General features: G+C 42.5%; 1 protein-coding gene across 2 annotated transcripts in view; it reads right to left on the bottom strand.

Moving 5' to 3' along the window:
- The window catches only part of TOX3 (TOX high mobility group box family member 3), a 74,989-nt gene extending 70,713 nt beyond the window's left edge, over positions 1-4,276 (bottom strand). For both annotated transcript variants that reach the window (XM_015873900.2, XM_015873902.2), the window contains exon 1: positions 3,739-4,276. In XM_015873900.2, coding sequence (XP_015729386.1) covers positions 3,739-3,840 — 102 coding nt within the window. In that variant the 5' untranslated portion in view covers positions 3,841-4,276. The remainder of the gene's footprint in view (positions 1-3,738) is intronic.
- Between the last annotated feature and the right edge of the window lie 20,221 nt (positions 4,277-24,497).

Genomic DNA, 24,497 nt, shown 5'->3' with positions numbered 1-24,497 from the left:
CTGAGCATGCTACTAACCTACTGCTATCTGTGCTTTACCTCTGGAAGAACAAGATAACCTTCCTGAGCTTCTTTTGTAAAATGCAAAATATTTCAGCCAAAAAAATCAAGCTCTGCCATTCATGCATGTATGCCGGTGCCTAAATGAAGGTATGGGTGTTTGAAATTTGTATCCTTCGAGGACAATCTGTACAGGAGAGATAAACATTATAAAATGTAGACAGCTAAATAATGAAGTAAGGATTCTGGAATTTCATACAATGAGAACTCATGGGCTGAGCAGTATGCGTTTAAGGTTTGGAGTTTTCTTTTTTCCTTTTCAAATTGCATCATGGGAATTATGGTTCCTCTAAAATATACATACATATATATTTGCTGTGATGAATGGTAGCCCAGGAAATATTTCTAGTACAAGACAAGTTATTTACTCAATAAGTGCAAAAGTTTGTTTAGAAAAAAAAACCACTACAAAACTATAGTGAATGTCCAGAATTACTCTCCATCAGCAGAGCCATAAAAGGGCTCAAAACAGAAGCAGCATGTTTTACAACAGCTGGCATCCTTCAACTTTCTGTAGTTTTTATAGCTACTTTTCAGTGATTTTTTTGTACACAAAGCAGCAGGAGCCTTCTAGAAACAGACCGTGCTCAGGCAACTCCACGGCACAGAGGTGCATCGCTGCTATCCCAAACCACCAGCAGCCAGACACACGCAGGGTCAAGTTATGGACTCTCACACCAGCACTGAAAACTTATCAAATATGGCCCTGATCCAGCAAAGCACTTAAGCACATGCTTTACTTTAAACATGTAAGTAATCCTATTAGAGTAAATGAGATTCAGCATAAACCACTGGGCTGAGTCTCAGAATACCTTGGTTGTGGCCCTGATTATGTCAGTGACCGATGGTGTAACCTTGGAGAAATTGCTGTCTTTCCATCTCCCTGTTTCCTCTTTCACCCCTTCTGCATGTTTACCACCTTGCCCACTATCCAGACAAAAATAAACCCCACCAGGACACTTGTAAAAGCTGCACCACAACTTATGGTCCCTACCACGCTTTGTTCAGGCACTCAGAAAGGGTCTATCTTGTGCTTAAAAGTAATGCTCACCCCAAAAAAGCAATACAACAACACCTAGCCTTCAGAATGCCCATCCAGTACGGACGGCAGGTTTCAAAAGCACAACACTGAGCTTAAAAGGGAGCTGTGGGGCAGGACCCAGCCCCATGGTACCGGCACAAGGCCTGGACCCCTCACGCTGCAGCTCAGAGGCCAGGCCTGGTGTAGTACCTGGCTATCACACTGCTGCCCCCACTGAGGAACAAGGTGCAGCCCAAGGGACAGCTGCCTGTGCAGCAGCCCTGCTCCTGCATCATGGTTACAGTAAGAGGCCTCACACTCAACGTTCGCAGACAATGCTACAAGGTACAGTTTGCCATAGGTACACCATACACCATCAGCACTGTGTCTTGGTGATCCTGGGTGTGCTTTCGCAATAGAGTTGGGCTTTAGCAGATACACCCAATCACACAACATGCTCACCTCTGCCTGCATGCTGCCTGCTGTCCGGTGCTTGTCACAGGCAGCACAGACAAGCAGGCAGGATGCTCAGGTGAGTTCCAGAAAGATTTTAGGTGAAATACCGTCCCCAATGAAATCAATAACAGTTCTCCTATTTGCTTCAGTGGAGTACGCATCCCAGCTCTCTCCTGTGCTTTCTGATCACCTCGGTGCCAGCCAGAGGAATCATTTATTTTCCTTTGAAAAGCAGGGAAAAGAAAGGGAAGAATGGATGGAAAGCAAAGCAGGGGGGGAAAGCTGCCAAACAAACGCTCTCCTTTTATTCGCTGGTTTAAAAAACAAACAAACCAACCTTACCATATCTGCTCCGAGTACAGATTATAGAGAACAGAGTGGATGAGATTAGCTCAGCGCAGCTAAGGCCCTCCTTTCTAGGAACTCACTCAGATTCCTCGTCTGTCCTCAGAGCAGCTGCACCCAGAGCACAGCAACACAGCCCTGCTCCGTGTGTCCTGCCTTGTGCCAAGATAACCATCACAGGACATAGGCAATAGGAGCTGTGCTCCGCTCACTGAGATACGTTTTGCCACAGACTGGAAGCCTGGCCTGCAAGAGATGTGCCAAGATTTTATTCAAGAGTACAGAAACCAAACCGGATAGGTCAAAAGTTGGTTACTTCTGACTTATCCTGAATGTGTGCTCTGTTCTCATTGTACAAGGAAGGGAAACACCGCAGAATGGTTATAAATACTTCTGCATTTGCTGCAAGTTAACAGGCACAATAAACTTTTGGTTTTGAAAGCATTCAACATTTTGGACGTTAAAAAAAGTCACAATGGAAGGACCATCGCAGCAAACTGTAACAGCTCCTGAGATAAGCACACACCGTGTGTAACAACCAAGCTCCTGAACAAGTCAGATTTACAGTAAGCAAAGCTATCCGTCAGAAAGCACTGTAAGTTCCCAAAATTAGTCGGTATCTCTGACAACAGTGACTATTTACACCGTGTTTTTAGAGCTCTTGAAGTCCTTAGCAGCGTTCGAGGTTAAGGTTGACGTTTCATCTTTAATTCATGCTCCCGTGTCTCTCTGTATTAACTACTAACAAAGCAGCATGCTAATGGGGCCGGCGCTGTGCATGCGCAGTGCTGCTGCGCGAACGCCGCTCTGCATCCCCGCACCGAACGTGCGCGCACCTCGGGGGGGGGAGCAGCCCGTGAGCGGCACCGAATGGGTTCCAACGGGGCAGCAGCCGAGAGCGGGGTCATAAAGAGCAACAGGGAAAGGCACTCGCGACATCTAGTTAGAAGGAATTCCTCTAGAAAGTTTTATTCAGCTGCGAATCCTCTCCACTTGAACCCGCGTTATTTCTCCCTCTGAAAGCGCTCTTTGCGTTCCTCCAAAGTTCGCCTAGCTATTGCGAGAGGGCTCTAAAGCAGCGAGCGGCTTTTCGTGCGAGTTCAGACTCAGCGCGGCACCCTTTCGCTCAGCATCTCGCCCGGCGCCTCACAAAAGGCCCCAGAGGTTGGACAAACACAGCACCAGGAAAACACGGCGTGAAAGGGATCTTTATGTGCATGTGTGAGGGCCCGCTGCTAATAGCTCAATGCGCTATTGACACATCGCAGTGCAAACAGCGAAGTCTTTGGCAAAATAGCGTGAGTCACAGCGCCGTTCTTAACTTCGCCTTTCTCACATGTGGGTAATTTGTGAAACAAATCATCTCCGTATTATTAAAGCGTATTTCTCAAGGAAGATAAGCCGCTGGGGAACCACTGCTGCTTCCGACCGTAACAAACTACACGCGCCGCAAAGAAGGTGTGAATAAATAGAAGTGGTACCGCAACTTCTTTGACAACCCCGTCACATTCAGGCGTCCGTTACCTTCAGCGCTGATGTACTTTCAGCTAATGCCCGTTCTCTCCCATCCCAAAGGCACGGAGCCGGCATCGCGCGGAGGAGCAGCGCCGACCCCGTCCCTTCCAGCCCCGTGGGGCTCTCCCCGACCCGCGGAGCCACAGCGTGAAAAGTTGAGCGTGTTTCGGAGCGGCGCAGCCGAGCGCCCATTGTTCCACGCCGGGCCGGGCGCTGCGCCCGCCGGGGAGCAGAGAGCGCAGCTCCGGAGCTTCCACGGAGCCCCGAGCCGCCCCTCTTTGCACCTTCCCCCCCCAACCCCCGCCCCAGCCCGAGGAACGACCGAACTCGGGGGGTAATCACCTTGTTGTAGTTATAGTAGCCCAAGCACTGCGCAAAGTCCAGGTTGGAAGGGTCTCCGGGAAGCGAGCCGCCCGCCGCGGACGGGTAAAATCTTACATCCATGCCGGTGCTTTGGTCCCAGAAGTGCACTTGGAGAGCCGGCCGGGAGCTGTGATAGATCCACCTTCAGGTGCCTTCCCCGGGGTCGGGGCAGCGCGGGGATGCGACGGGCGCAGGTACACGGGAGGGGGGGAGCGGCGGAGCCCAGGTGAGAACCGTCCGCCCGGCGGCAGGAGGGGAGGCAGGACGGGAGGAGGGCTGCCGGTTTTTAAAAGCTCGGTGCCAAGCCACGGGCTTCGCCTCCGCATTCAGGAGCAGCTGCTGTACACAAAGGAGCCACGCGCCCGGCGCGGACGGACCGACGGACGGAGCGCCGCAGCCTCCCGGGCGGGTGCGGGGCGGGGGCACACGGCGCGGGGCGGCAGCGGTCCCGCCGGGCGGGAGGGGGCGGCGGTGGGTGCAACAGGGCTGAGCGGGCCGGGCGAGAAGTGCCGAAGGAGCCGGCGCCGCGCTGGCAGCGCTCCCCGGGAGGAGCGGCCGGGCCCGCGCCCCTCCCCGCCGCCGCCCCTCCCGCCGCCCGCCCGCTGCCGCCCCCGGCGGCCGGTGTGGGGCCGCGCCGCCGCTCGCCAGGCTCGGGCGGCCCATGGCTGCCCCCGCTCCTCGGAGGGCGCAGGTGAAGAACTTTCCCCGCGGCCCGACTCGCTGCCCTCGTTTGGTCTCCGTGCCCTGCACTTTATCGATCGGTACCGCTGCCTCGCGAGGAGGGGGCGGTCGCAGGGGGAGGCTTTCCTTAACGCGCTGCCGGGAGCGGGACTTCAACGCTGCTGCCCTGCAAAAACCTTCCTGACCTCCCAGAGTCAGGGGAGGTCTATCCAAAAGCATCCCCTAATAATCCACGTTTGTTCGTGCACACTGCAGCTGTACCACTGCAATGTGTGGTACATCTTGCTCCAGAACTCTTGAAAGAAATGTGGAAGCAGTAAGAAAGGCAGCATAGCTTGTGCCCTGCAAGCCTGGTGCAAGGAGGAAAAGGATGGAAACGTGCCCTGCGCTCAAGGCTTCAAAAGTTCTGTGATGGGGAAAGAATGGCCCTTTGGCTCCAGGGCAGGTCCCATGCAGTTATAACCCAGCTGAAAATGTACCCACAGCTGTGTCCAGTTTACTCCAAATCTGCCATATGCCACCACCACCGTGCAAAGTTCAGCACAGCAACCCAACATCTCCCCTAAAGACTGCACAGTTGCACTGCTGCAGATCCAGCAGACGATGGCTGTCCAGGGCAGCACTGCTGTCCCAATGCTGACCACAACCAGGTCTACATTGTGCAGATACATGGGAACAAATGGCAAAGCAGGCAACAAGGGCAACATGGGTAAGGGAACATCCTCCTGATTCAAATCAGATAAATGTTGCTTGCAAGATTTATTGCAGCACAACATTGTGGCAAGCTCCTGCTAGCATCGGGAGCATCAGGTCAGAGAATCGGGGATGCTTATTTTGGGGTGTGGATTCAGAAGTGTCATAATCTGGAGCCAAGAAAGATCTCTAAAGTGATGTTTTGCTCTCAGAGCAAAATTAAACATAGCATGGGCATATCTCTGTATTTACATGGAGTATTTATAATCTAGCTTTATAGAAAAATGTGCGTGAACTGGTAAATGCCTAAGCAAAAAAGAAAGCAGGCACATGCAGCCAAATACTTAATCCAATTGCATATTCATTCAGCATCAACCATTCCTAACCAAAGGGAAAAAACTGCAAAAAATCTGCGCTGTTGCTACAAGGGGAATGGTTGAGGAACACACATCTGAGTGTTCTCTCAGGCAGACCCCACACCTGTGGCAAAAATTATTTATGCTCCTTAGAGAAAGCAATTGTTTAGAAATAAAGACAGCCAAGTATTGAATCTGTTTCAGAATGCACCACTGCATTGGAGCGTTGCTCCAGCAGCAGAAAACTGGTCACACATAGGCACAACAAACTCTTTTCAGCGTTGAGCTTGGGCTAACAAAGCAATCCCTGCTTTGCTTTATTCATTAGGTGGCAAATGTTTCTGCAAAACAAGTGGACATGCTGGAATAAGCAACTCCCAGGTAGCAAGGGCGGAGGTGCCCTGCTATATACATGCCCAACCCAGGGCAGCCTGGCTCCAAGCACAGGGCAGGGCCTGCAGGGCAGGATACAGAGCAGCTGCTGCCTTGGAAGCAAGTGATGGGACAGTGTTGCAATGAAGCACGCTGCTTCCAACCCTGTTTCTTCTGAAAAGAACAAGTAAAATTGGAAAATCCCAGCATACTTAACCTGGTCCTCCTCAGTGTGGAAGGGAGTCAGTATGAAATTGAAATGGAAAAAACAGTCAGATCTTAGTTTGTCTTTAATTCCAGCAAGGTAAGATGCTTATCCCCAAAAATATTGCTTAGAGAAAGGCATTGAAATATTGCATATTCTTACACTTAGGAAACTAAGACACAGAAATACGGTGATTTTTGGAAGAAAAAAGAAATCCAGTTCCTGACCACGATAAACTGGGATCTCTGCCAATGCCAAAACTCAGCATTTTGCAGAACTGGTAAGACTGCAGCAAAATTAATGGGTGATTTGAAGAACAGAAGAGAAACTGGGATAGATGTGCTAATTTGTTTCTTCTCTTTAAACAAAATATTATGTTTTATGTGATAATGCACCAGAGGGAATTTTACAATCTAAAACATTAACAAGTGTGTGTTTTCCTTGCCTGACACCTCTTCAATGTAGTTTATTAAATAAGAAAACTTGAGTAATCTCTGCTAGGCTTTAAATCCATACACATGAAGTCGGAGCTGGTTGTTAGGAATGAAGCATTTATCTCTAGAGTACATTAAAGATAGAATAGGAGCCAGAGAACGTTTATCTTTCTGTGCATATCACTTGAAAGGAGTCCAGCAAATTCTCTCAAATCATTCAATTTGAGATCCCTCAATGAAACTCCAGTTCTAGAATTCGACATTTTCTTTCAGAGCAGTTGGAAGTATCAAGTATTTGCAACTTGAAGCATTGCCCTTCTTTCCTGCTGATTGAATGATAGTAAGCATCTACCTGCTCTAAGCAGGGCACTCCAGTAGTTCCTCTGTTACTGGGCAGCCTCACTTTCATAGTGACTTTCTGAGAACTCAAATAGAGCTGGAGTGAACTTGAATAAAAGTGGACCGTATGCCTCCTAATGCCAGCAACGATGATTCAGGCAGTCACACACAAACTGTGACTTTGTTCCATCTTCAGCTATACTTTCTTCTGAGTCATCATCAACAACTCCATTTTAAAAGCCATTAAGGATACTCAGACTGCTTTTCTGATGCAAGAGCAGAAATTGGACTTGAGTGAATCAGTTATGTGTAGAGTTAAAAGTACATATGTACCAATTCTCACTGCTGCCCAGTGCAGCACTCACCTGCTTACACTGGTAAATACCAATGTTCCAGGTGCCACTGATTTCCACACCAGCCTGGTATGCCCCTTTTTTCTGTAGAAGTACACAGCAAGACAGCACAACACATTCAGAGGTTATAGCTTATTTGCTTTATCCAGCAATCCTCACTGCTACCTTTATGGACCTCCCAAACTGCATTATCGTTAGCCCTGCATTAGGCTCCCAGTCTGTAATGTAAACCCCATGCTATAGGTTCAGGCTCTTTCTTTCAAGGTCAAAAGTAACTGGTCCACATCTGGTAGCTCCTGCATGGACTAGGTGGAGCAAAAGGAGGGGGAAGAACACAGCATCCTCACGTCACATGCTGAGGAGCAGCACCTGGCCCTTCCCATCAGAGCAGCTATAGAGAATGAAGGGACATAAAACAAAATGAAAGGAAAACAGGTGGAGAGAAGATATAGCACCAACCAGGTTTGGTTTAGAAAGCAATCAATACTCTCTTAGAATCAACAGGAAATCCCTTTAAATGATTGCAATAGGTTGTGAATTAGACCTATATTCTACTTATCAAGTACAGATGCAGAGAATCAATGATATTTTGACTTGTTTCTCAAAGCAACAAGTGCAGTGGTAACTTTTGGCTGAGAAAAAGCACAACAGCATATTAATTCATTCCATTCTCCTCAGGGTGTAGGGTCAGCTGGCATTCACAACTGATCTTATAGGCAGGAGAACTCTACATAAACGAGGCAAAAGAGCAAAAAACCTCTTTTGTTTGCATTAATTAAGCTCAAATATTCATTGATACCTCTGTTTCTCAGCAAGTATCTCAGGCAGAGATTGCTAAATACTTTTTAGTCACTAACCATGTTTCCTGTAGTAAAGGAGAGATGGGAGCAGCCATGTCACCTGGAGACCTGGAGTTTGGTGCCTGTCTGCCAGCTGGTCCTTTGCCTCCTCTGTCTCCATTGCTTTGTGTGGAAAACTACAAATCAAATTATATATTAAAAATTATTTTTGTAATCATTCCTTAAAAATAAAGGACATTATTTAAATATACAAACACAGAGTGATTGGGGGGGGGGGGAATAAACAAAAATGAAAGTTAATGGCTTGTTAAAATTCTGTTTCTTCTGGGCTGAAGTTGAGAAATGCAGGATTTTATGACAACAGGAAAAACAAAATGCTGAAGCTTTTCAGACATTTACATGCACCTGATTCGACACTTCTATGCATTACTGAAATCTCATTTTACCTTAAGTGTTTCACAACCTCAAAAAAAGCATTTAGATTTATTGGCTGTTTACAAAGCACAGACAGCCACGAAGTTGAAGCATTATTTCTGTCTTAACGCAAAAGGGTCTTTGTCGCTTTAAAGAAAGTCTTCCACCACACTCGGAAATAACCTGTGTGTAATGGATAATATAGGATTACTTTTTGACAGCATGAATATCCTGTTGCTATTGACTGCAGTGCTACAGTATCCTGACACAGTAGTATACAGCTATTGTGAGATAAAGACCGTGTTGAAAAACAAACTGACTGCAGTACTGAGAGCAGAAATGGAACTGTCTGGTACTATAAAAATTAAATTCTTTAAGAGAACAATGACTAGAAGGCTGTCATTTCTAGAAGAAGCATCACAGAATAAATGCTATGGCTGAAACTAAGAGAACGTTGCAAGGTATACCTTTCTTCTGCGGCTGCCATTTTAAAGCAAGATGGAACAGCCTGGTTAGAGATGACTATAGATATGTTTTATGTTACCTGTTGATATAACACCATCACTGTGGTTTTGGATGTTCTTTTGGATGGTTGGTTTGGTTTATTTTCCCCTCTGGCCCTCTTCACATTCATATACTTACAGATATTAAACAAAGAGATTTATTAAAAGAGGGGCATCTACTGTTTAAAAAATGCCTGCAACCTTTCAGCAGAAAAATGCTTATCAAAAGCAACCCAAATTCTTCTCTACATCTCTGCATTAGTCTTAAGGAACTTGTCAGGAAGAAACTTTTGTCTTGCAGTAGAATCAAACCTAATTACTAAAAGAATTATTTAAATGAAACTTATCTGAAAGGTCTTAGTGAGATGCAGTGCACAGTATTTCCTGATGAGAAAGGTTACATTTAATCCTCATCACTGCACCAGATTCACTCAGACATGTTTTTCAGTTTTCATTTCACCCAATGTTCTATCAGGCAATTAGTTGAAAAATACAGTAACATACTATAGAGGGGCTGCCATCCTTGTGAAAATGAGGTGCAATGAGATGCTGGGCCCCAACACTGCTGGGAAAGAAAGAGCTGACCTGTGTAGGATATCTCCCTGACTTTTGTTAGCAGGGATGGCCATCTGCTCTCATCTTCCTCTCCCAATTACCACTTCCCACCCCGCTGCTGTGCTATGGGAAGAAGCAACACATGTAAAGCTACTGTTCTCATGTTCCTTGCTAATGAGGCAGTGCCCCAACATGGTACAAACGTCACCCTCTACCAGCACAGGTACAGGACATGGTTTAGTGGGGAAACATTGCAGGTAGGTGGGTAATTGAACTAAATGATCTTGGAGGTCTTTTCCAGTCTTAATGATTCCATAAGGTGATTAGTGCTAGAGAACATGTGAAGATAAACAAAAAATTATCTATCCACCTTTGATAGGGCTGTAAACATACAACTTTACTGGGATAGATCAGATCCATGCAATAACTGAAAATAAATGATCTTTCAAAGGACTTGTTAGTTATTCCTTGTGTCTAATTAATGCAGTCTTCTGCAAGCCTATTATTAAATCCAGTATTAACAACAGGAAGATTCTACCTGAGTAACAGAAAACAAGCCATTTTTTGGTAAGTACTGGTACAAAAGACTTGAGGATTTAGTAATACACACATACATAAATTCATCACATTAAAAATTAACAGACAGATTTCTAGAAGTATGATCTAGGGACTGCAACTTCTCCAAATAGAACTGGTGTGCTTTCATTCAGGAGACTTAAGCTCAGTTTAGAGTTGAGCTCTTCTTCTGATGCTTCAATGCAGTGGGTTTTCAGCATTGAAAAGCTAAAGATAGATTTCATCCAATTCTCTGGACTATTTCCCCAAGCTTACAAATAGTACCATACCATGCTTATTCTTGTAGAATCAGCCCTTGTTTCCACAAACAGCTAATATTTAATAAAACATCTGATCACAAAACCAAATCTAAAAAGCAGCAGTAAAATTACACTCCAAGTTGCTGCTAAATACAGTGTGTTTTGATATAAGTCCATTTCAACTCCATTTATTTCAGGGTTCTACAGCAGTCAGAATAATCAATGCGGAATTTTCCATGCGATTTACACATTGCTTTTTAAAATGAATTGACTGAAACCAAAAATGTTTATTTCTGCTGCCTCGCTCGTTTTCTAAAACATATTCTCTTTCTTTTAAAGTGAGAGAACGACCTCTCCTTCAGGAACAATTTTCTGAGACAGTGTGTTTATCAAATGGCTTCTCTGCTTTCATGAAAACAATTTATTTTCACTGAACTCTTCAAGATAAGCATCGAAGTCGGGAGGAATGTACAATGACATTTATAATTACATTCAAAAAACAAATATTTTACTCAAAGAGAGGTTTTGGATTTTTATCTTCTTTTAGCTATATAGAATATTTTTTTCTTCCTCCAACACACCAGCTAAAGGTATTTTCTTCCTGAAATTACAAAGTGCATTTTCATATGCATGGAAAGAGAAGCCTAGGACAGTAATCTTCTCATAGAAAGGCTACAGTATGCATCCTAAACAATGAAAGCTGTAGCATAATCCTTACAACCAATTTGCCTTCCCTGCCCCACTCTTCGGAAATAATCTGCAGACAAACGACAGGGAGAGCAGGGGGATTCGTGACCCTGCACAGCCTCCTCCAAACACACCCATATGCCCAGTACTGCAAAATGGACAAAACAATTGTCCCGTGGAATGGCACGTCCACCTCTCCAGCTTTCCTCCTACATTCTCTCCTTGCTCAGAGGGTTTCATAAACCCTAGAGCTCTCTGCAGAGCCTATGGACACTGGCATGGTGTCCCCTCCTCCCCCTGTCTTTGGGGAAATAGATCTTGCTTAAAAAGCTCTCCCTGTTTCCCTTGCGGATTCAGCTCCAGTTCCATTTTCAACTACCAACAACAAAAGCTCAGTCATGCCAGACAATTACTGCTTCCTGCTATATTCTCAGCTGCCACTGAAATCAAGGTAGGCCATAATATAGCTCATCTTTCAGGACAAAGCAGCCATAAATTTACCGTGCCTGTATTTTCTAATGTAAATTCAAAAACTACCTATGCAAAAGCTGCCCATGTATGTATTTAGGGTTTCTGTTTGGGCTGCATGGAAACATGGGTGTTCCTAGGTTAAAAAGACACCAGCAGAATGCTCTTTAATTTGTGGGAATTCATTTTAGAAACAAAAATTTAAGATCCGGTTCATTCCTTGTCAGTCAGACATCCCAGCTTTCATTATTCCATTTTTCAGAGCATGGAGTTGGTTCTCATCATAAAGATTCTCTGATAAAGTTCTCCTCTGGAGACACACTCTTTTTGTAGGCTCAGCTAGTGAAGAAATATCATCCATTTGTAATACTCATCAAAGAGAAGTGGGGGAAAAAATATCAAAAGCAGCTGAAAAGAGATTGTGTTTCACTAATATACACCAAGGCTTTATTTAAAATAGAAAATGTTAAATTTGATCAAATATCAGCCCACCATTCAGAGTGAAATAATCTCTTTTAATTTGCATGTATCTGTGAGTGCCAAAGAGAAGCGTGTTTGCTTTCAAGCAGGTGCACATCCTGCTATGACTAAATCTCTAACTCATCAAATTGCTTTACCAGTGTGGGACATGCCCTTTTTTCTGGAACAGCTTCAAGCATTTTCCCCAGCATTTCAGCCACCTGTTTACTGAGTTCATACTCCAAAGGAGATGCATGCAATTAGAAACAAGGAAATGAAAATAAATGACCTTGTTTGTTATAAATAACAAAGAGACTCAGCAAAATTAATGCAGTGAAGCCTGACCTTGTGACCTGAAAGAAAGAATCACCTCATTCCTTTGTAGCAGACTCACAATGCGCCAGCACCAGGCATTGTTATGCAGCTTTGCTTCTTTTGATGGATCTTAAAGGAGTATATTCTAAATATTAAATGTTTTACAAGTTAGATTAGGAAATTTGCATTAAAAAGCACGATGAAACAAAGTCAAGAGAGCAATGCTAAAGATTATCACTGCTTTTTTCAAAGAGCACAGGTAAGTCATGAGTGTGTTAGTTCCCTAAAACACAGGTTTTTTTCTTTTCCATTAGAAAAAAAATTGGAATTCCGGGTACTAAAGAGAGATGGTAAATGTCTGCTTTGGTATTCAGTGAACTGATCAGGAAGAAAGTTTTAATTACCCAACTCCAAGACAAGGAAACATTTTTCTTTCATAAATTCTTTGTGCGATGATGATCTGATCTGTAAGAAAAAAGCAATGCACTTCCATAGCTACTACCAAAAAAAAAAAAAAAAGCCACAATTTTTTTCATTATCCTTTGATTAGGCAAGCAGAAATATCGCCTTTTGTACAAAGTCTACTGAATAACGTTTCTAAGGGGCACATTTTCACTTCTGAATGATTCATGTCATTGTACAACAGTGTCCAGCTGTAATGGAGGGCAAGGTGTTAGAAATTTGTTTCGCTGCTTGTCTGTGGAGGTAATGAGAACATACAGTTGTTTTTGTGGCAAAAAGAACTGTGTGTAATTACAGTGCTGGTTCCCATCCTGTCACTCTCTAAAACAAGTCTGTTATTAATGATGCAACTCAGAACTGCTGCAGAAATGAAAGGATAACACATTTGCATCTCACTGAAAGCAAAGCCCACGACAGGTATTGTTTGACAGGGATATTTCCAAAACTTGTTTTCCTTCTTTTTTTTTTTTTTCTCTCACTTTCCAGGACACCCAACCAGCAGGCTGCAAGGCCCTTGGTGCCATTCAGAGCCCTCAGCTCTGCAGGCTGTCCTTTTGGATGGGGCAGGAGTTGAGCAGGGCAGCTCCTCCTGCAGCACCCACAGGGTAAGAGCATCTCATCTCCTCCCGTCCCTCTCATTGTTCCTGTGAGTAACAAAGCAGGGGGTCTACATACCATGGAGCAACTTCATTCTGTAACATTCCAAGTGAGAAGGGACCCTCCATAATCTTTATTGCACCCAAACCCCACCCCAACATCTGAGAGCACCATCCCAATGCTGCCTGAGCTCCAGCAGCATAGGGCTGTGCCCACTGCCCCAGGAGCTGTTCCATGCCCTCTGCCCTCTGGTAGGACCCCTAGGAGTACTGTCTTCTCAGCAAACCTGGAGCTTCCCACACAGACTGAAACCACCCACATTTCTGAACTGCACTCCATGAGGCCCCTCAGAACAACTGCCTGCTGAGCTGAACCCAGCCAGTAAATTACAATTCTGTGGCATGGAGTCCCCATAGTAGGAGGCCATGCTGGCTATAAGTTGCATTTATTTGAGTATCTATTGAGAAAAAACGAGTTTTTTTGTTGGTTCCTAATGACATCAGCAGTCACCTTTGTGAGGGATAAATAGAAACAATTGATCATCTCTTATAAAATCTCATGTATATCCATTCAGAATAAACTCTGGATGAACATTCTCTAGCAAGGAACTAAAAATGTACGTGTTTAATATCTGTTCTGAAATTTATTCATTGAAGCAAATGGGGAAATTCAGCCTAAAAAGCATTTTATTCTGGGCAGAACAAACTCAGGGCTCACAGGAAAGGTCTGTTAGCTCCCCCACATTTTCTTTATTTCATTTTCAATATATGATGGCTTAAAATGAGAAAAAAATAATATTGTAAGTACTACATTGTTATGTATTTATTCAAGAAAGATCTCCCTGATAGCTGAGAGCTGCGTGAACAATCAATGAGTAGAAAAATTAGAAAAACAACCGAATAAAACCAACAGAGAAGGAAAGGTGTCAATTCCACTTTGATTTAATTTGCATTTAAGCAATTACCAGAAAACTGATACTGTGCTAATTAATAATTCTCCAAGACCACAGCAGCTATAAGAAGCTATTTTCATCATGCCAAGTAGATCTCCTAAAGTTAAATCCAATAACTTTGGTCCCATCTTGATATTATTTACAGATAGAAGAATAACAATATTGGTCCTGCCTAAATAAATTTCTGCATCTAAAGGAAAACTTGCACAGCCTCTTTAGAAATGGCAGATAGTAGAAAAGAGCAGAATCCTCTTCCATGCCACACATGAGCAGCGTGATCTGGCTCAGCAATTCTGGCCCCTTCTGGACTGGGCTGTGCTCCAGCATGTGCTTTAGAGCCAAGCTTCACCTGAGACAGCTGAATACAGGCATTTTTCCTCTCTTTCAAGCTTCCCAGACTCATGCTGCCTCCTTCAGCTGATCATCTGAATTCAGAGCAATCACTGACATTTTAAGCCCTCTGACAAGCTTACTGCAAATTGTGCAGACATCACAACCACGTTAAATGTGCAGTTTAGACGTGCAAGCTGGTTGTGCAAGCTCAACCTTTAGCCCCACTCGTTTGAATGCTCTTGCACTGCATTGGTGGGACGCACCAAAGTGGCCTGGCCTTTCTGTAACAGTAACCTAACCACGATACTAAGGCAGGTGAAAGACACAGTGATGTTACATCCAAGAACCAATGCTAGTCATCAGCACACACTCGGAGATGTGCGAACAAAAAAGTATTCCAAATGCTTGGAGATGATTATTGTCCAAAATGAGTGATATTACAGACTTAGTTTAAAAAGAAGCAATTTTCAGGAGCATTATTTATACAAATTAGATGCATCAGTGCCTTTCAAATTCACCCAAAGTCAGGTATCGCAGGAGAATAAATTGTGTACTTTAATACTTGGTTTCTTTAGCTCTCAGGAAGGCAGTATCCTGCACTGGAACAGCAGAGCATACATTTCGTGTACAAGCACACAGCAAACACACACTGCCAGAGAAAACGTTTCTGGAGAACAAAGTTCCTGCACTAACTGAGGCTCAACCAGTTGCTGGCCTTGCATTTTGAGGGTGTCAAACTTACCATCACTTGCATTAGGGAAAAGCTAAGAATTAACAGTTTCCTTCTTTCTTCCTTTGGTTCTCAACCAAGGAGAGGGTAAACAAGAACACATATGGTTCAAAAAGACAAAAAGGTGTCAGAGACATTGTCCCCTGGCAGAGTGAGACAGCCCACGCTGGCCACAGCTTCATGAAACACTACAAGCATATATGGACTCTGCACTGAAATGCAGTGCTCTAACCTGAGCACCCACAGCTCTTACGCTCCTTCACTAAATGTTCTGCCACTCCCTGAGAATGAGAGGTTTTATAGAAAATCACAGTGTCAAGTATTCCACTGGTAAACAATATCTTATATATATTAAACTGGTTTATAGTTGTCATCTGTTCTTTTCAAGATGTGACAGGACTTTGAATTATTTGCTCTATCAGCTGTAGTAAATTCCCCAGTTCTGCTGTGCATGGCAGGCTTGTGGAAACACCCCTGACAATGAAGTGAGCAGAGAACACATACATGACAGAATCCACTAAGCAGTCTATTTTGGGGGACAGTTGGACCTCAACAAACAATCCTTTCTTCTCATTCTATAGAGGAGCTGCACTGGGGCCTACTTTGGCCATTAGTCTAAGGAAAGCCTTTGTTGAACATATAGCTGCTTCTCACATTGAAAGAATAAATCACATTCTTATTCTGAGTATGTCTTCACTGCATTCACTGATGTGAATGTTGTTCCATGGCTGAAAAACTGGGTAAACAGCTTGCCCTGTGCTGGCTCTGTGCTACAGTGGCTGCATCGCTGGCTGAGCAACCCAATTTAAAGTGGTCCTGGATGTGCCCCTAAAAGCCACATCCCTGGGTTAGCGCTGCAAGCAGTGCATCCTTTCAAGGTTATTTAGTTCATCAGGCTGGATTCACAAAATCACAGAACTGGAGGGGTTGGAAGGGACCTCTGGAGATCATCCAGCCCAACCCTTTTGCTAAAGCAGCAGATCCCTGCAGCAGGTTACACAGGAAAGCATCCAGGCAGGTTTTGGATATCTCCAGAGGAGACTCCACAACTTCTCTGGGCAGAGTGTTCTAGTGCTGTCACCCTCAAAGTAAAGAAGTTCTCCCTCATGTTCATATGGAACTTCCAATGCTTCAGTTCTTTGCTCCAAGAACTGCTGGATCACAGTAAAGCAATTCAACAGTCAGTCACCCTTACAATAACATGCTACTCTCCACTTTTCAGTGCGTGTAATCATTTGGTATCAACTTACAGTTTTGCCTGTCTTCATATCCTCAAAGATAAGAAAAATGGAAGATCCAGGTTTTGGCAGACCACAGGGACCTCTGCTGACAGCTTCAATGCAGACAGTCATCTTTGGGTGAGCAGAAGTGGTCTTGCATGATACTTGAGCTTCAGTCATTCAAGTACATCAGCCTGTGGCACCTACAGATAGAATCCTCCATTTTACCATTTTAACTGCAGTCTGCCTCTCTCTTATAAAATTAACATTTCTCCCTTTCTGCTTCCCATCTCAGTTAGCACTTTTCCACCAAGGGCTGTGCTGCCAAACAGAACAAGGGCTGCAGGGAAGAGGAACTGCTGTTTCAGCAGGGAGCTCTCAGGGAGCAGCACCCAGCTCTGAAGCGCTCTCACAATTTTTCATCAGGGCCACAAAAGGCACAAATTCCTACACTGTGTTTTAGTGGGCACGTGCATTTGTGCACTTGTCTGCACAGATGTGTAACTTAAAATACAGTTTTAAAAGGACACATAAATACTCTGATGACCCAGACGTCCCATAATCCCTTCTACTACAAATGTTTTCAAACAGGGTAAACGGTAGACACACAAATATATTCAGTTAAACAATTGTTCTATTCTCTTACCACACAACATTGGGGAATTTGATGCAGAAACATCCAGTGACAATGTCCAGAATTATGAATGCCTTTGAATTAAAATCTCTATTTCAAGGTTTTTCCCTCTTCTTTTCTCTTTTTAATTCTTAAAATATAGCTCTGCAGCAAAATAAATTAAGAAAAAAAAGTTCATAATTATTTCCAAAGATAACAGCTGGCTTTCTTAGCTCATACTCCCTTGTTCTTGCATCTCAGAAGAGTTTAACTAGCCCAGTAGCATTTCAGGATTATCTTTGACTCTACGAGACAACCTTTCATCTCTCTCTTCTACAGACCCGCTTCCTCTAACATTAACAAGTAACTAAGGTCTCTCTGACCTTTTACCATACTAGTTTCCGCTTGGAACCTTGTCTGTTCATACAAAACTTTGCTTCTTTTTCTTTTTAAAACTACAGACTGGTCTCTTGAGCATTACTGCAGCACTGTCATCTCCCACTGACACTGACCTCTATGAAGCCTCTATATTTGCATTTCACAATTTGCCCTGATTCTTCACTCCTTGTTTTCACTGCAGTTGAGAACCCTTCAGCCTTCTGCCCATTACTTTGTATGGTCTCTGAGAACATATTTGACACTTTCTTTAGTTGATTGTGAGCTTATGGTTGTTTCTGTTGTTCTAAGTGCTGTTCTATGTGTTTTTTTTCAGATTTTGAAGTCAGCTTCTGAAAATCACTCATATAAAAAAAAACATCACTGTATATCTTTGTGTTCTCTCCTTCTAAGGAGGATTTACATATACCTACTATGCGGAAGACTCCATGGGACAGTATGATGATGAATCTTAGTTAGCAGTTCATACAATCCAAAAATTTCCTGTACAGAAACTCTATGTCTGATCTATTTTTCTGTATTTACAATAGAAGAATTTGGGATGGAATGCATATCACTGGAAGGTCTTGCTTTGACAGGTTACTTCTTTTCTCTACATGTTAAACTTACCATTAGCTATTTCCACTGCTATGGAATGAGTGTGCCCTCTCCATCAGTACCCCTCTGCACCTACCTCAACCCAGCTGCCACGTGGTGCCCTTCTCCCTCCACAGCAAAGAAGGAAAAAGCACATAGTACATGAGGGCAATGGAAACTGCTATGTGCAAAACTGAGGAGGTGTAACTATTCCGTTGTAACTACAGACTATCTGAAACATCTGCCATGACTTAAAATCAGCCAGGAATTAAAAGTCTTTGACCATACTTCAAATCATCAGGCTTTTCCAGCCAGCCACAGTTTCCCATGACCTGTTCAGCATCTCTGTTTCCCCCTACGTGTTATAACTTCTCCCAGAAATCTCTGTTGATCTTTAAAGTCCTGGATTTTGTCAGTATACAGAAACTATATTAATTCCTTATTCTTTTTTCTGTTCCTGTGTCTCCTTTATTTGTATTATCCTTATCTTTATTGTGAAAACTGAGTCAGAATGTTTAACACTTGAAAAATATATTTCTGTGAGTAGGTTACCTTTGCTATGTCTAAAACTCTACTGCTTTATCCGGAAACCTCATTTCTTTTGTATTCAGAAAGTCTTTTATCTTAGCCCTTTACACAAACTTATTTTGTACCTTTTGCTTACACTCTTCACTTTGTTCTCTAATCTTTCAATCTTCCCCACCAGTTTTATCTTAGAGATGATTGACACATGGACTTCAACAGTCTCAACTGCTCTTTTATTTCTCCCAAATAAGTATCTTTGCTGGATGGCAGGTGTAATTCTCCAGCTACAAAACTTCAGCTTTGAATACCTCCAATTCAATTTTTCCATATATACCCTTCCATGATCCTTGTACTTTTCTTTCTTCATGCAATTTTTGATGTAAGTATAAATCTAACTCGGTTATAACACTTCATATCAAGATATTCTTCTGTTCTTACATCTCCAGTCATGCTATGTTTCTTATGCACATCTATGAAGAGGATTGTTCCTTTTAGTCTATTCTTTTAAATTGGGTAAAGAAGCAATATTGCAGTATTCAGTCTGTGATTTAGGCTACATACCCAGACTGAATTAAAGCTAGATGGAATGACAATTCAGGTACACTGTGTGTTTAAAGGTCTCTGTGTGAAAGAAAAAGAAATCTATAATGTTACCCTCGGGATTTCAGACAGTGATATTCCAAGTCTGAAAGAGAGGGAATAAAGAAACTACAAAAAAGATACACACCACTGACCAATCAATTGAAAAGTACGATAAATGGAAAACAGAAAACTCCCTAGATTTTCCTTGTGGGCTGATAGCAGTGGTTTTAGATTAAAAAAAAGAGCACTTATGAACCACTTTCTACTCAAGATATAGAAACTAGTTTTTCTGAAGGCATAACCCATGGCAGCAAATTCTTCTGTGGTGGGGAACAGCCTGCCACTCCCCAGGCTGCAGACTGAATGATGGATGACCCATCTTCCAGCTACCCCACAGCCTCCTTTCTCCATCTCTGAGAAACTCACAGGTGACTTCTGCCCTGCTTCTAATTTCCTCTCAGCTCAAGGAGACCACTGGCATCTCTCCTCACCCAACGGGCTTTCTAATAATGTTAAATAATCATCAGCAAAATGAAAAAGAGTGCCACACTAGAACCAAAACACAAATGTGAAAAGCCAAGCCTGTCAGCCATATTCCCTGCCCATGCAGGCAGCCTTGGTCTCTGGAAGCGTTCTCCAATCAAACCAAGGCACACCTTTAATCTCAGTACAACTTCTCCCAAATACTAATGGTGATACTTTTACAGTAAAATTCCTCTCCACAGAAAGACAGAGCAGGCTTCACAAGCTCAGTCCTAAAGGATAGTAAAATGCTCTCCTCTGCAATGCTTTTTTCAAACAAGCAGAATTTATTTTGCTAAACCACAGCTCACCTTTTTAGTACAGGACACTTCAGTCCATAAAAGTAAATAGGCAAATATTAAGTGAGGTGACTCAAACATTTCCGCAAGCAAAAACCACCCTTAATTTGTCAGAAAACAAAAGTTCACTGTTGACAGAGTTTTATAAGCCATCTCACTTCACTTTGTTTTTCCACTTCTTTTTTTCACAGCCCAAAACTTGAAGGGCAGTGTAACCTTGGTGACTGCCAAGGGCACACACAACTGCTCAGGACTGTCCCTGAGCTCCCAGGACTTCCTTTGGCTATGACACGTGGAAGCTAACTCCACCACAAGTGCTGGTGGGAACAGGAAATGGTGCATGGTGCCTCTTAGGCATGTTCTTAGGTTAAAGGGAAGGCCAAACTAAATCCCAGCCTTCCTTTTTTTTCCACGTGGAACATGCACAGATTATAGTTCTTTATGTAATTATGTTTCTTAAATGACTCCAATGTATTTTAAAATATCAATAAAGAAAACCTAAGAGCCTGCAGAAATTTTGTTTGTATAACAGGCACTGAAAAGTCCTGCCTTGATTGCTGAGTCACATCGCTTCTCACTATTTTGATATCAATTGCTACCAAGTTTCAGCAGCTGAAAAGGGAGAATGGAAAGAAATTCTAATGAGCTGGACAAAAACCTTCCCTTAAAATAATGCAAGAATTACAGAGGGACTACACAAAGACTGTTTTACTGTAATGAAAGAAATATGTCAAAATAAATCTAGTTTTACTGAAATGCTTAGCTGTTTTAGCTTGTGACTTCCTCTTTTTGTGTATAATTTAAGCCATATAACTTGATAGGGAAGGCACTGAATGGAGACTAGAAGCAGATAACTCTATTCCAAAACGATGCACATAAAGGTTGTATCAACGTTTAGTGGATAGTGCCCTAATTCATTACAGAATGGGATTCGTATACTTACACAGTAAAAAGCTCGGATTAGGCACACAACATAATTTCCATTATGTTAATGTTGCTTTAAAATATATTGCACGGAGTGCTGCAACAATCAAATTATCAATTATAATGTCTACTCAGAGTAGAAAAGTGTTGCAAACAGAGGGCTGATTACTGCTTCAGTACTTCCAATCTGCATACTCATTGTTTAGTACAGGGAAAACAAATTATCTTGTGTTGGCCCTAGTTCAAATTTAATTAAATGAGTGCAAAGCAATTATAATAAAGTACAATAGTATAGTAATGAAAGGAAAATAACTCATTAACCTATTAATCTTTATTTATGTTCCTCTCAAATAAGTATGTAATTTCTTTATCACTGCATCCCATAAGAAATAGGCTCTCAGTGCTCACGGCCTGCTTTGGTAGGGTTTATTTTGCTGAAGATCATTGTATGACTTCACTGTTACTATTTATACAGATTTTATTTAATGTGTCTGATTTTTCTCCTCTCCCTTACACAGTGTATTTTAAAACCCTTTCCCACATATCTGCGATGTAGATTATAAACCTGTTCTCACCCCTCTTTTCTTTTAACACTTGTCAATTCTGAAAGGTAAACCTCTCTAGGAGCACTGGTATGGCTTCTGTCATTGCGTAAGGGAGGGAGCGCTCCCAGAACATCTGCTACAAAAGTCAGCCTTACATTAAGACATAAGATGAAGGCATATTATTTTTAAAAGGATCTGACACAGCTATCTCTTTACAATCTATGGCTTTAACAACACACCTCATATTTTCAAATGTCCTTTCCTAGTTTTTCCTTCCAAGTTCTATCTAAGTTGCTCAGTTTTGTTATTCTGACAAATTTCAAGTTTGAAGAAAAACAGTATTTTTAGGCTTATTAGCTGAGTATTGGATGATGGTGTATTTTAACCACGCCTGCTGTATGCTAGCTATCATCATTACCTCATCTGTACAAAACTGGGTTTGTTTTCATTGGCATCTTACATTCTGGTGTGTACATTTAATGTCACACACCAGTGCTTAGCTTATTGCAGCCAGGCAAGGTTGACTCCATCCTTTCACTAAGCTGAGCCATGCAAAAGAAAAACAAACAATAAAACACCAACCAAAGCTAAGCACAGGGGAAACAGCAAGATTATGAGCAAAAGCGTGCTGCAAAAATCGTTACCAAATAGCCTTTTCTTTTTTTTTAAAGAGTGAGGAAATTAGCAACACTGTCATTAAAATGTTCTCGGCTAAATAAGAAAAGTATATGCGATATTGTACCACAGGCAGTGACCTAACATTATCCTGGCAAACAGGCAAAATTAAGGGTTCAACAGGCTCAATAAAACATAAGAAAATTATATTAGAAGAATGACAGTTTTAAAATATAGCCTTCACTTCTGCATGCACAAATGTAACTTGGAGATGACCAGAGGTACCTGTGCAAAACAACAACCAGAAATACTGCTCTGAACACACACAAAGACTGGATGGAGGCTCCTTCTGGGAGCTGGGAAATAAAACCCTCACAAGGAGTTTGCAAAGTCAGACATCCCGAGGCTTTTTCCTTTCGTCTGCAGACCCAGTGCAGGCAGGGTCCAGTCTTTCCATCTTATAAGACTCCAGCAGAATAGCTTCCAAAAAGTTATTAACAGATTCTCAGAGAGGATTGTAAAGGTGCAAATTTGCAGCTCAGATGGCTGAGAAACATGCAAGTTCACCATATCTTTCTTCTTCACACATAGCAAAAAACTTCTGCCTTGCAGAGTATATTTCTGGTTTCACAATCTGCTGCTGAGAACTCTGTTAACAAGAAATGGAACTCTTTAATCTTAATGACACTTAATGAATCACTCCATTCTTTGCACATTTTTAACACTCAGTTCTGTATTTCACACTTATTGCTCAGTTCTTGCTTTTATATTATCACAGCACTCGTACTGCATTAACACAGCTCTGCGCAGAGCCACATACAGAGCCCCTCTGTCGGGCAGTACAAATGGCATTGCTCGTTGTGACATTGCCTCTGACCTGTTGGGAAGAGCATCAAGAAGTGCAAAGCCATCGCCAATAGGTGGCACATTTGCATTTTGCAGAGCATAAGTGCTACAGTTCTTTTTGCTTGTTTGTTTTTGTTTATTTGTTTGCTTTTACAATGATTCATGTTTTAATTACAGCATTTCAACATGTGAAGCAACTAAATCATTAAAAAGAGGGAGAAAGCAAAAGGAAAAATAAAAAATCTGCCACGTACAATCATCAGAATCTCACACAAATTGTCATCTTATTCAGTCCGGAGTTAAGTACTTGTCATCAAGCTAAATTAATGTCTGTCCTCTTTGTAGAGCAACCACTAGAGGGGAGTTTGACACTCGTGTTGCAAGTTCACAACCAGATACTGAACTGCGGGGAAATACAGAAGATGAGAAATCCACAGTAATTAAAAACTACTATCCTGCCAAACGCACAAATTCTCACCATCTTTTCAGATTACTGAGTGAGATGATTTCTGGCTTAATAAAAGTCTGAATCCCGCTGCCAGCTGAGCTGACTTAGTCCAGTTTCCTGATACAGAAAGTGAAAAAAAAATGAAGCTGAGCTGAAGAAGAGAACGTGAAGCATGCTCAGTAATGAAGACAAATGCAAAATAAAATTGGCTGAGGCTGGACTAGACCTCACAGCCACTGGGCTTCTACAAGCCACAAAGCAGCAGGGAAGGAATCTTTCTCATTCTCCTGCCTGCAAATCACTGGGCTAACATGGTACCCCATGAAAATACACAACTTTAAAATAGATAATAATGTCTGCTATATGCAACTAAAATGTATACCTAACTGTCTGTGATTTTTCCTCCTGTGTGTAATCCTGACTTGATTTAAAGTGAATTCCTACTGTACTGTGCACCACTGAGTGACAAGGTCAGATTTTCAGAAAGCATCGATGGGTGTAATGCACATCATGGGTGAAGCTTTTCTTTAATGCAAACAGACACAGCTTCACTGAAGTTACCTCATACCTGCAAGATTTAGCCATTATCTGCATAACTCAAAGCACACCCTGCCAGAACATCAGACCTGCTGCAGAATGCGTAGCTGCATTGGGAATTAGGACACAACCCCTCAAGTGCTTGGGCACAGGAGGTACAACCAATGCATGGTGACCATCCGATACCCTACACCTAGCACTTCTGCCAGAAGGAATGCTTCAAGTCTGACTGAGTCATCCTATTAAACACATGCAGTTCAATCATAACAGAGTGCTTTTTATCACAGCTCTATATGGAGACCACCAAGTAAATAACAATAAAAGCTCAAAAAAACACACACCAGTCTGCAGCTTCCTTGAAGTTGCAGTCTGTATGGCTGTAGATATTTTTAGATCCAATCATATATGTCACAAGTAGAATATACATGTGTGTGTGTGTATTCACAGACAGACCATTTTTTTCATAACTTTCAGATGTACTCCTACTGATCTTCAGAATAATGGAACAGTGCAGATTCAAAATAATGAAAAGAATAATATATCTTTGAGAAGAAAGAAGTGAATACA

The sequence above is a fragment of the Coturnix japonica genome, chromosome 11, assembly GCF_001577835.2.
Source record: "Coturnix japonica isolate 7356 chromosome 11, Coturnix japonica 2.1, whole genome shotgun sequence".
Lineage (NCBI taxonomy): Eukaryota > Metazoa > Chordata > Aves > Galliformes > Phasianidae > Coturnix > Coturnix japonica.
The sequence above is the reverse complement of the archived record's forward strand: the minus strand, read 5'-3'. Positions and strand labels throughout refer to the sequence as shown.